At 41.8% G+C, this 13,822-nt stretch overlaps 1 protein-coding gene across 1 annotated transcript in view; it reads left to right on the top strand.

The window, feature by feature from the left end:
• Window positions 1-10,104, top strand: part of MRPL48 (mitochondrial ribosomal protein L48) — a 51,365-nt gene extending 41,261 nt beyond the window's left edge. Inside the window, exons 7-8 of the mRNA XM_086933837.1 lie at window positions 7,358-7,447; window positions 9,833-10,104. Coding sequence (XP_086789963.1) covers window positions 7,358-7,447; window positions 9,833-9,907 — 165 coding nt within the window. The 3' untranslated portion in view covers window positions 9,908-10,104. The remainder of the gene's footprint in view (window positions 1-7,357; window positions 7,448-9,832) is intronic.
• The last annotated feature ends 3,718 nt before the right edge of the window (window positions 10,105-13,822 follow it).

Below are 13,822 nucleotides of genomic sequence, written 5' to 3'. Positions count from 1 at the left end.
GCCAGACAAGGATTGTTTCTATATGGTTTAATTAGATTCCACTGCTCTCCTATACTGTGCTCCAAGATGCAGGTGGCTTGGTAATCCACTAAACAGATAATCCAGTAAACTATCCATTTCTAGCCCCCGCTCAGAGGGGAGATAATTTCGTGGTTGAGTTGGATCAAAGGATGCTTCCTCCATTGGAGGCTTCACATGAAAGACCACAAGTAGAACCTCGTATGAAAAAGGTGCAAGGAGGAAACCATTCCTAAATTCAACACCCCATCTATCTATACTTAATGAGCAAAATGTGGATTGAAAAACCCCCCCAGAAGTTTAGCATCTAAGTACTCCATAAAGCCGATTGGAGAATTTCAATCTAGTTCTAAATAATTCAGGAGTAAAGGAATATAATTAATTCAAAGCACCTCTAAGATATAAGCAAGATACAAATGCCCTAATATGATGCATGCTAGTGCTCTTAAAGAATTCAGTTTGAACATAGGAGAGCAGGAAGACGATAAGCATATAAGAAATATTATGAGTAGGTTGAAGGTACCATGTTATGCAAAAGCATCAGGCCTGAGTGGACAAAAGTAAGATTTTACACGTATATTATATGAGTTTTTTTGTAATACTTACTTATGCCTACTACCATGCCATCAACCAGGACTCTCCAGCCACCTCTGTCCTGTTCTTTCAATCAGACTCCAGGCGTAACCCATCTCCTTGCAGTCAGCCTTGAGGTGTCGGTGCCAGGTGCGTCTTGCCCCTCCTCTTTTCCTTTGAAGGTTCGAAGTCAGCGCTTGCCTTGCGGTGTTTGACGCAGGCTTGCAAAGGCTTTGACCTGTCCAGCCGCAGCGTCTTTTCACGATTTCTTCATGAGCAGGGAGTTGGAAAGTCTGCTGCCATAGTTTTTTGTTGCTGATGGCGTTTTCCAGTGGATTTGGAGGATTTTCCTCAGGCAGGTGTTGGTGAAGGTCTGGACTTTGTTTGTGGTGGTCACTGTTGTTCTCCAAGTTTCTGCTCCACATAGAAGGACTAATTTTATGTTGTTGTTCAAAAGCTGGATCTTGGGTTGCAGTATTAGGTCCTTGGAGCTCCAGATCTATTTTAGCTGAATGAAGGCAGCCCTTGCTTTGCCAATTCTTACCTTGACTTCGGTGTCTGTGTTACCCTGCTTGTCTGTGAAACTGCCCAGTTAAGTGAAGGCCTCGGCCTCTTCCAGCGCATCACCTGCAGGAATGACTGCAGTTGTGCTGGCACTGTTAGCCTTCAGGATCTTGTTTTTTCCCCTGTGAATGGTGAGGCTAAGTTGTGCTGATGTGGCTGCCATCTTGTCGGTCTTCACTTGAACCAGCAGATAGGTATGGGAAAGTAGGGCCGGGTTGTCTGCAAAGTCCAGGTGGTCAAGCTGGATCCCATTTCTTCTTGTGGATGTCTTCACTATCCACTCAATGCCAGCAGGAAGAGAAAAGGCAAAAGCAAACAACCCTGGCAGACTCCTGTCCTCACTTGGAAGGCTTCCGTGAGTTGTCTTCCACGGACTATCTTGCAGGTCATTACCTTTTAAGAGTTCCTGATGATTCCTGAGAGTTAATTTGGCACCCCATAGTGGCAGAGGAGTTTCCAAAGGGTCTCTTTGTCCATGCTGTCGGAGGCCTATTCATAGTTGATGAAGTTGACATGGAGGGGGAGAGCTACATTCCTTTGACTGCTCAAGGATGATGTGCAGTGTTGCAATCTGGTCTGTAAAGGATTTATCTTTGCTAACGTCAGCCTGCTGGGCACATAACTGAGCATCAAATTGTTTCTTCATTCTGTTCAGGATGACTCAATTGAACACTTTGCCTGGGCCCCAGGCAGCGTTGTTGTACTAGATGTATTCTCCTGTGTTTAGTCTTAGCTTTCATAGAAGTCTTGTAGTGTTTTGTGAATGGTTGACTTTTGCAACTATTGCTGAGCTTTAGCATGCCAAGGAACATAAGTAGTAATTTTCCATTTGTGATTTGAATACACACAAGTATTTGATATCAGCGGTCAATATGCACTTCTTAGGTCAAAGATTGATTCTTGGCTGAGAGGCTGCCAGATCATATGAGCAACACCCAGCACTGGAGTTTACTTTAGTACGGTTTTGTGTCTCTTTTCAATAACCAGATATTAATATGCATCAGGACAAAAATCCATAGATGCATGGGGACTCCTACACAGTGACAGAGCAGGAGAGCACAGATCATGTATGCTACATGTTATTAACTCCCATGCATGAAACAATCGGGCCACATAACAATTTGACTAGGGATAATATATTGAACCTCTTAAATTTTTTTACATTTATATCCTGTCTGGTACTTTGGAATTACATTATCACCTGTCACCAAGCCTCTAATGTATGCAAAAGAATCTGGGCATATCATGTTGCTCCCACATCCATCTATTTTTACCACAGTACTAATATACGACTAAAATGTTTGGAACTCTCCTTCCGTACAGATATTCAGCCATCCAATAGCCTGCTCTTGGATTTCTCTTTTTGGCTCCCCCACTAATTTCTGATATATCCTTATTCTTTTAGTGCCGCAAATATTCCTGCCTGCAGCAGGTTTTAGTGGTTGCCTTATCTGTTTATTTAGGTGCCTCTTTATAGGTTGAATTTTTTTCCGTACCATTTAGACATGCTGTTTCTCAGCTAGAAAATAATGGAGGAACTCCATATGCTTCTCCCAGACCTTAATGTATACTGTCAATAAAGCTACATTTTGCAATTTGCTCATGGTCTTCCAACTAGCTTTCCCAATGAAAACTTTACTCAAACTTTCAGTCCCCGCATTGTATAGGCTCTCGAAGGATCAACAAGCGTGCGGTAAATAAAAGAATAGGTTTATGTTCAACTTGCCTTTTGGTTTGCATTGCCCTGCCTTGTATCATTGCAGGTCAGTTCTTTGGAGTTTAAATGATAAATTGTCCTCATTTTATAGTTCAAATGTGTGTATTATTATTATTTTTTTTATGGATACAACAACGTTTACCTACAACTGCAGGATGGCACCATGCTTTTAAGTCTCTTGTAAGTTCCCATTTCGATTGGTTTTAGAAACAAGGGCCCATGTAGAGTAGTTTTCATAGTTCTCTCAATATAAGTTTACCGTTGACTCTCCCTGACTCCCGCCCACACCTGCGTGGTGCTATGTGCCCCGCTATTCCCTTCCCAAATATTGATATTCTATGTAGTCCCATTTTCAGCTGGGTTCTTGCTGCTGCTTTGTGAAAGTTTCTGCATTCCCAGTCCCGTCCGTCCCCATAATCATGATCATGCTGATTTTATTTGGTTTCAGGGAGTTTCGTATTCGGTGGTTCGGTCATGCTTTGGAACAACATTGCCCATTCTATGAAATCCTCTGCTTGTTTTTCATCCCTCTTCCATCATTGTCCATTCCTGCATATCCTTCATTCACGCCTTCACTGTTGGTCCCTGTGGGCTTTTCCAACGTATAGCTTTGCCACATTTACAGTTATTGCCACAAGCATCAAACATTTGTATTTCATTTTTTTCTTTATGGTATGGAAGTCGCCGGATTTATGTTGTCTATTACCTCTTTCCATTATTTTGCTATTGTTCTACGCTCCGACATCACATACAAAAAAACCTGTCCATTTCCCTTCATCTAGGGCACGTTGTTACTCGACCTGGGTTTTTTTCTTCCCAACTTTGCAGGGGTTAGATATATTCTTTGCAATGCATTACATTGTGCCAATTTAAACCTTGCATTACTTGCTTTCTCTGTCATGTTTGGGCATGCTTGCCCCCTTTCCCCTTCACTGTCATTAGTGGGCTCTAGTCTCTCCCATTCTGCTCTAACTCTGAGTCAAGGTTTTTAATGCCCTATATAGATTGGAAACCAGCCTTTTTCCTGTGTGAAACCAAGCACCGCTGTCGTTACTTCTGCAGGTTTTGGAACAGTAGGGAAGCTGTGCCATATTTCTCTAGCTGTCTTAGCTAGCTTTGTGTACAGTAGGAACTGACCTACTCCAAAAGCTTCTTGTTCTTCCTGAAATGTGTTGAATGTTCCCTAAGTGCACAGATCACCAATTAGTTTGCGTCTGCACCAATTTCAATTAGGTTATGGACTTATATTGCTGAATAGATTTGAAAGGTTGTAGGCTCCAGATAGCCATATCTGCGGCAAATGGTGGCATTTTAAGGAGTTTTGTTGCTACCCTCTCCAATACTTTCCCCTATTTGTTGTATCAAATAAGGCATAAAAAGCCAGATACCACCCCACTTGACTGATGAGGCATAATAAAAGCGTAACCTCTCCCGGGTTATGCCATTTACATGTATGATTTTTATCTGTTTCTATTAAAGTTATGATCATTTTTAATCTATTTCTTTATGTATGAAGTTTTTGCTGTCATTTTATATTACTTGTTTGCCATTTTGTTGACTGCCTTGTTCAGGGAAGACCTGGCCTAGCAGTTTGGGCTGGAATGTTCCCATTGGAGCAGGGACAAGCTTAATTAGCATATGGTTGGATCCAAACTGAGGTCTCATGGTGTGCAAAATAACAATGGACTGGGATGCGGCCCAAGCAGTTTCTAGTGGCTGAGATCAGGGCCGGACTGGGAACCCGAAGCAGCCCTTGCAATTTTCTTGGGCAGGCCCCTGGAGGCTGGAAATGCTTGCTTGCTGCTTTTGTTACTTGGGATCGATTTTGCAGCAAAAGCGGCTCCCGCCCTTCCAGCCTCCTGGGAAACGCTTTATGCCCGGTCTGGCCAATCCTGCCCTTGATGAGATTATTCAAGCATTTCATCCATAACCTATATACCCAGATATTTGAACCTGTTTAGCTCACACTGGAGTCCCAGATTTGGATAATCTTGAGCTGGGAGTCTCCTTACCCTTCCCAGAGGAAACTATTTCCTTTTATTTATACTAATTTGCTGGCCAGATGCTTTCATTAATCTCTCTAATTCTTTAAGCAGCTGGGAACCGATATTCTTGGTTGGCTCAGATAGACCAGTGCATTGTCTGCATACATAGATTTCACATGCCTATTATCCACCACTTTTATTCCTCATTTACCCACCCCAGTTTGTTATCCTAACCCCATGGGTTCTGTCGCCATGCAAATATTTTTGGCGAAAGGGGACTGGCCTGCTGGATATCCCTCTTTATTTCTCACAAAACAGTGAGGTTGAATCAATCTGCAAACACGTTTATTGTGAGAGAACTATGAGCTTTTCATGATATTGAAGCAGAATTGATCATCGGTGAAATAAATAGATGTAGCAATTCTGAATCCTTCAAATAGCGACGTAGGGCAATACTGAATCTTTATATTCTTTCCAGTAATGGCTTAGAGCTCAGCTCCATACAAAGTGGTGGACTGACAAAGTAAAGGTGGACGTTATTGCAAGGAAGCATACAAAGAACATGCAGACTGAGACAGCAGAGTCCTCTACAGGAGAAAGAGTAAGCATTCTCTGCTGGAAACAAGCCACATAAACAAACCCCAAGATAAGTGTAATAAACATAGCCTAGCTTGGCACCTCTAATTTGTGCTGGAAATATGATGCGTGTAACCAGGCAGGAGACTATACTGATCTTTGAGACAGACATGCTACCAATGGCTGATGTAACGAAAGAAGATGGGAGAAAAGGTAAAAGAAATGTAATAATCCCAGATGTCTACAAAATAATGACAAGAGAGTCTTGACATATCCTAAAGATTAACCCTTTCGATTCTGATGACGAGCTCAGCTCGTCATCACCCACGGGTGTCGTCTGCTGATGACGAGCTGAGCTCGTCATGACAACAGCAAAATGGTAATTTGCAGCACAGCGCAAAAATCACCGCAGCAGCGATGGGGTTAAAATCTTGATTTGGCATGACCAAAAAAAAGATTGGCTTTGAAATTGTAGAATGGCAAGACCGCAATACTGTTAATAGGGATCAGGGGTTGGTCGATCAGCAAAGACTGTATGAGTGTTTTGCGGAGAACTAAATCTCCTGCAGCTTGGGAGTTTCAACAGAATACATTTTATGAACTGAACATTGTGCTGAGCCGCCCAAGTCCCAGACACTGTGGTATCCCAACTGGCTTTAGAACCCATCCGGTGCGTCTTTTTTTGTTCAAGGGCATCAAAAAACATGCCCTTTTGTACCGCTTTGTTTCGCCATAAGTTGGCAGGGTATGCTCAGACGTGAGTCCATTGCTCACTTTGCCACTGGATTCAAGCAAGCCTGGCTGAAGACGACTGGAATGCCAGAAACCGGTCCTAGGAAGCTTGTTTCCAGTCAAGGGAAGGCATGGCTTGGCAGTTCGGACTGGACTGTTCCCATGAGGCACAGGGTCAGACTGATTTGCATATGGCCATGTCTGAACTGGGGTGGCAGAGTGGGCTAAAGAACGGTGATGGATTAAACCCAGATCTGTTGACTGGGTGTGAGTGTTTGAAAGGTTCAGATGCTCCGTCCATCACCACCCCCTTTTGTACCGCTTTGTTTGCCATAAGTTGGCAGGGTATGCTCAGACGTGAGTCCCTTGCTCACTTTGCCACTGGATTCAAGCAAGCCGGGCTGAAGACGGCTGGAATGCCAGAAACCGGTCCTAGGAAGCTTGTTTCCGGTCCAGGGAAGGCATGGCTTGGCAGTTCGGGCTGGACTGTTACCATGAGGCACAGGGTCAGACTGATTTGCATATGGCCATGTCTGAACTGGGGTGGCAGAGTGGGCTAAAGAACGGTGATGGATAAAACCCAGATCTGTTGACTGGGTGTGAGTGTTTGATTGGTTCAGATGCTCCGTCCATCACCACCCCATTTGTACCGCTTTGAATTAATCTCAGCAACTGGTGATCGCTTGGACCGCATCCCAATCCATTGTTTTTTGCCCACCATGACACCTCCGTTTGGAACCAGACATATGCAGAGCAGCCTTGACCCTTGTTTTTTATGTCTTTTTGTTCATAACATAGGGCTGAAACAAGCCAGTATCTAAGAAAAGCGCCTACCATGCCCATCAAGGGACTCTGTCCTACATAGTTCAGGAGAGCCTATCCCAATATCTCATTTAAAATGTATACTATCTAAAAGTGCTAAAGTAAAGGCGCTTTTATTTGACATTTTCATATATTCACTGTTTAGAAATTTGAGTCTGTATTGCCTTTTCTGTTCTAAATTCAGATATTTTGTCATATATTATTTTTGGTAAACTGTGTATAATAATGTATTTAATTTTCTGGCACGTAAAAGGCGTTGGAATCAAAACCTAAACGTGCTATCTTTTGCATGATAATGTTGCGTATCAGACTTTAAAGTTCTCACATTATTTTTGTTGTACTACGCCTTTATTTTGTATTCCATTTTCAGATCAGTCATTTGAGTTCAACGTTGGCTCCTATTCTCCTCGAGATTCTGCAGAGAAATCAGCCTGAAGGAGTCAAGCTGCAGGTTAAAGAGGTAATTGCTGATCATCTTTTATACATTATATAAATGCTGCTTCGCACTCCCCTTGAAGAAAGTTGCCCCCAGGGCGCTGCTGAGCTAATCAAACTCATGGACAATAGGCAGTGGAACTGTAGCAAGCTGCATAGAGGAGTTTAGGATGTATGGCTGAGACATGGTTGTATATTAATATTCCTTGACAAGTATGTAGTTCTTTGATTGCCTTTTGAAGTTTTCGATAATCTTGAGACCTTTTTAGGTCCCACTGTGAACACCATTAAGTCTAGAAATAGATTAAATGTGACCATATTATTGTGGAAAGGTAAACCTGTTTTTGCAGCATATTTGCTATATATATATATATATATATATATATATATATATATATATATATATATATATATATATATATATATATATTTATTTACGAACTCCGTTCCCCACACGCTGCAGTTTCCCCAGACGTGGGGCAAGAACAGACACGGACCACAAGGTAGTAGATGCCGGTTTATTGCAGTGCTGTCGCCATAACGTTTCTGCTCTCAACGAGCCTTGATCACATGACAACGTGATAATGGTGTTGATTTCTTTTAAAGTGCTAGTGCCACATTGTAAATACGTCACATGGGCTGGACATAGATAACAGACTAGTAAAATACATATAACGTCATTGATAAAAAGCAAATAAATACTTTAAAACATGACAGTTAAATAAGGCTTTCATGGGGATATTAATATATGTTAAAATAAATTCATACATATATAAATATCAACACTGTTTTTCCCAATAAATTGCTAAAAATATATGTGCAATATACAGCCAACCTGTAAACATAGACTCCTTATGTAAACATTTAAATCACAAGGTATATAAATAAGTACCATTGAATTACTAGTCCTGAGACCAAATTAATCATCAATCACGGGATAAATCCCTATGAATGGATGCCAACCTAAGGGACATGTACCCAAACTTGTGCTTGAAAATAAAGTGCAAAAGTGCTTTGTGCTATGAAGTGAAAATCTAAGAATAAGAATGAATCTGGACTTGTTCCACTGGATCAAACTGAGCCCAGAATTGATCACATAGGAACCGACCACACTGCTGGTTTTTATGTCAAAATAGCAACTAAATACCCGGATAATGATGGCATAGACTAATACTTGAGATTCAGAGACATATGTTAGCTTTAACTAGATACCAGAATGTACATCACTTTAGCAGCATAGATAATTTATACAGTACAGTGAGAATATGTGCAAATTGATATTCAAAGTTTTTAAAACCATCCTGAAAGATAAAACAATAAATAACTAGTAAAAGTTAAAAACCGTTTAAGATTCATATATTACAACAATATATTTTGGCATTGTGACTGGGAAGCTTTAAATTTTATACCTGGAGGCCTTAGTGTAAACACGTATACATATCTTCCGTAAGATTTAAACCGTTAGGTTGTTTACTGTCTAATTGGAGAATGTATTTGGTCTCAAGTTTTCTTAATTGGGCCTCTCTGTTGCCTCCTCTTCTGCTTGCACATATCGAATCAATCACATAGTACTGTAGCTGATTGCTATTACTTTGGTGGAATTCTTTAAAATGCCTTGCTACAGGATACGTGTTATCCTGATTTGTGATGGCCCTAAGATGCTGTAGTATTCGTTTGTGTACCGGGAGTTTGGTACTCCCGATGTATCGCAGAGCACATGGACACTCGAGAATGTATATGGCAAATTCTGTTTTACATGTAAGGACCTTGTTGATAGTATGATCCTTATTTCCGAAACCATCTCTAAAGGTCTTTTTGTTAATGCCATGTGCAAAATTAAAATAAAATCTAATTTAGAAAATATGAAATCCAAGCCATATTTTGAATGATCTAGGTTGTAAATGTACTGTGTTAAAATGTGCCGTTTCCATTTCATATTCACTGGCAGACCCCGCTGCCTTAACTTTGGAAAAATACAGGCATATTTTTCACGATCTGTGTCAATATTGCCAACATTTTTTTCTTTTAGCATTTCTTCGCACTTTTGCAGTCTTTGGTAAAACGAGAGAAAACTCTCCCACACGACCTGACCATTTTCTTTGTTATTAGGAGAAGGAGCTGTAAATCAGTAGTGCTAGCATTAATGTTGGGACGTGTCTAGCTACCAGTAATACATTGTTACATGTTTATTTCATTTTACTTATTACAGGCGAGCTCTGACATCAGAACCTGACTGTGATATTAAAATTAGTGTCAGACCTTTATATGAAGATATTACACCTATGTATTGGAAGTTCCCCGAAGAACATAATGCTATAATATGTTGTACTGTATGATAAAACATACTTCAATTGTGTATTTATTGATCCTTTGCACTGAATAATCTTACATTTCTCTCTCACGTCTACAGCACACAGAAGCAGACTACCAGATGAGGTTCAAGGCCAGACCAGAATTAGAGGGACTGATGGCCCAAGTCACATGACCTGTTATCGGATGATGTTTAGCCCATTCTGTGTTCAATGGTTATGTGATGACAAGACATCAAAAATAGTAGACAGAACTTTTATAACACAAATGTGTTCTTGTCTGTTTTCTCTCTGTGTCTCGTTGTCTGCAATGCTGATCTACCATGTAGAACTCTGCATAAATAATAAATTGCATAAAGTTTGCAGGTTGATACCTGGTCTCTGGAAAACGTATTCCTTTGTTTAACTAGTAAACTTGAGAAAACATTCTGCTGGAATACCCATTTCCACACAGGCAAAAAGCAAAGTATTGAGCCAGAATAGAGCAGGAGATTGTATGTGGCAGCTCCATTGTTCTAGAGGGTTTGTAACCGCCTTTTACCACATTGTTTGTGGTCTGTGTGTAACATTGGCTGCTTGTCATCATTACGAGTCAGATATTGAGGACAAGCTGTATTATGTGAAATTAAATTGGAGCAGAGAGCAGCTCTGGTGGCAACACTATGCTGGTTACATGCAACACACTCCAGCATGAGTTCCTCCTGTGCAGAAACCTCCAAAGTTTGTCTGGATTCACACGTGACCTGTTTTAGTGACTGCTGATACTGTGTTTTATTCTGCCATTCCTAACATGTTTTGGCATTTCTGTTTGTGCATGTGTTTGCACTGAAGTAGTAATGAATTAGTCGAGTTTGAAGTGACAATTAGAAAGTAATAAGTGCACATTAAACAAAAGATTGGTTTGGTTTTGAAGCAGCATAGGCTATATATTTGACACCAAGTGGAGGAACAGCTGCTGGATGGCTTTGTAGCCGCGTTGAGAACTTGAGGGTTGTAATGATCTCTTCTTACAGAGAGATCAAATAATGGCACACACAAATAATTGTAGGATTCCATAAATATTTGTAGGATTTAAGAAAGGCTGTGGATGGTGAGAAATCCCATTCTAAGTGATGTGATTGCAACTAAGGCCATGTAGCAATTAACTAAGTGGATACAAATCACACCTAAGGATAAGGACAAGCAAGACTGTGAGATATGTGGCATGGTGTACAACAAGTGCTTTTAAGGGGGTAATTGATGTAAAGAAATGAAATGTTTCAGGTGTAGCAATAGCACGACCAGTTTTATCTCAGTCTAGTCCTGCTTTGGGGCGAGTGTTCGAAATCTGAGCCTTTTGGACACTTTGCACATGTGTGCCGGTATAAAAACACAGAATGCCAACATTAAATGGAGGTATAGGTGGTTAAAGTAGAGTTGCATCAGTAGAATTGAACACTGTGGGAGAAGAGGATGGGGTAAGAGTTTTGGTGGTGAGAGTTAAACTGTCAGGCTGATGTTTAACCCCTTCCTTGCGGGGCTGTTTCCCCCGCTGTGCTGGGGGGGCGCGTACAGCGCCCCCATGCTCATGACAAGGTCAGCTCGTTATGAGCTACGGCGCTCCGGTGCTCATGACGAGCTGAGCTCGTCATGGCCACACCCGTTCCAATGGAACCCTCAGCACAGCAGGGGAATCAGCCCAGCATGCAAGCGTTCCATGGAACGGGCGAGGTCATGACGAGCTCAGCTCGTCATGAGCACCGGAGCGCCGTAACTCATGACGAGCTGACCTCGTCATGAGCACTCAAAGGGTTAAAGTAAATATGGGAGGAGGGGTAAATTGTTAGAGCTGATGACATATTCAAGATTTACCACTATTAAGAAAGACGTTTATAAGTCACTGTTTTGAGGATTGTGTTGGGCCATTAATTACACCAAATGTTGGGGTTATTGGGATATTTTATGGTTCAAATCTCCCTATTTCATACAATGCCAAAGACAGTATTATGGGTGCATCAATAAGTCTCTGAGTCAAACACAAAATCATGCTTTCTTGGCACCTGATTATCAAAAGAAAATTATCCCACCCCAACTCCCTCCCCGGAGTCATGTTGCACATTCCAGTGAGTGAAGGACAACACGCATGAAACCCATTTCAGAGCACAACTGATCAGGCACTGAGGTCTTTCCCCAACAATCGTAGGAGGCGGAGATACTTGGGGCATGTCAATTCCCTAAAATCCTGTGAGAGAATAGACCGGTAAGGGTGTCCTTATTTCCCAAAGGTTGCACCTTGGTTAGCAAGCGTCAGGAAAATCTGAGTGAGCACCTGTGTTGAACCACTATGTGTTAGAATGTTCTGTATAGCAGCTCCTAGAGCCAGACCTTTCTGTTTCCCCCATCAAGATTTCAAGGGGTATGTGAGAGTTAGGTAAGCCTAACAAGGTGAAGGGGAAACTAGGTATTTGCGTATTGAGGTGGGAGTCTATCTCATTGATTACCTGTGTCCAGTATGAATGGAGTCGAAGGCAATACCACAGTAAATAAACTAAGGTACCCTTAGCCCCTTCAACAATGTGCACCACGGTCTGGGTTTGCTCTGTGTAATCGTACAGGGGTAAAGTATCCGTATGTGACAGTTTTAATGAATGTTTCAGTGAGTGATGCATTTCAGGTGGTGCCTCGCCCTGTAGTATATGTGCCCTCTATTGGGATATTTTAAACAGGAAAGTGAATTTAAAGGTAGATAAGCTGATGGGAAATTATATATTGCTGAAGGAATATGCTACTTACCAGTATGCATCTGTTCTTGGCATGTAGGGCTGCTGACATTCATATCTGTGCATAGATAGCCACACAGTGTTGGGTCTGGATGATTGCACCTTGTTGTCCTGGAAGAGTCTTCGAAGTATCACGAGATAGGTGACTCCTTGCCTGGACTACAGTGCGCATGGGCATCCTCTCCATCCTCTGATTGTTTGTCGCCATTGTGGCAGAGATGGAGATAGTAAAGTAAGAGATGGTCATGCAAAAGATAGTGCTGCAGCTGCTACAGGCACCGGGGAGGAGGGCGGTCGATATGAATGTCAGCAGCCCTACATGCCAAGAACAGATGCATACTGGTAAGTAGCATATTCCGTTCGAGGCATGTGGGCTGCTGAATTCATATCTGTGCATAGACTGAATAGCAGTATCTCCTCTAGCGGTGGTTACCTGTGCCAGCTGCAGCAGTTTGAAAAAGAGTTTTGAGGACAGCCTGGCCAACAGCAGCTTGCTGCTTTCCTTGCACGCCTACACAGTAGTGTTTTGTGAAGGTGTGTATAGTAGTCCATGTGGCTGCTTTACATATGTCTTCAACAGGAATATTCCCTAGGAAAGCCATGGATGCCCCCATTTTTCGTGTACAGTGTGCTCTCCGGGGGACAGTTAAAGTGCGTTTAGCCTTTTGATAGCATATCTGAATGCATTTAACGATCCATCTGGCTATTCCTGACTTTGATATTGGATTTCCTTTATATTGTGGTGAAAAAGCAACAAATAATTGCTTTGTTTTCCTAAATGATTTTGTTCTGTCCACATAATAAAGCGGAGCTCTCTTTACATCCAGTGTGTGTAGGGCTCTTTCAGCTACTGACTGTGGATTTTGGAAGAGCACTGGCAGTTCTATTGATTGGTTAATATGTAAGTTGGATATGACCTTAGGCATCAACTTAGGGTTTGTTCTAAGGACCACCCTGTTAGGGTGTACTTGCATGAAGGGTTCCTGAATGGTTAGTGCTTGTAACCCGCTAACTCGCCTGAGTGAGGTAATGGCAATTAAGAATGCCACGTTAGGAATTGCAGTTCGCGTGAGTGTAGAGGTTCGAAAGGATGTCCCATGAGTCTGGTAAGTACTATATTTAGATTCCAGACTGGGGAAGGTGGGTGTCTTGGAGGGATGACCCTTTTAAGACCCTCCATAAAAGCCTTTTTTGCTGGTACTCTAAACAGTGAAAGGTGTTGCCTATTTTGAAGGTATGCTGCTAAAGCCGCGAGGTGTAGTCTTATGGAAGAGTATGCTAGGTTGCATCTTTGAAGATGCAGCAGGTAACATATAATGTTCTGTATGGAAG

Source organism: Lissotriton vulgaris, chromosome 8 (assembly GCF_964263255.1).
Source record: "Lissotriton vulgaris chromosome 8, aLisVul1.2, whole genome shotgun sequence".
Classification (NCBI taxonomy): domain Eukaryota; kingdom Metazoa; phylum Chordata; class Amphibia; order Caudata; family Salamandridae; genus Lissotriton; species Lissotriton vulgaris.
The sequence above is the reverse complement of the archived record's forward strand: the minus strand, read 5'-3'. Positions and strand labels throughout refer to the sequence as shown.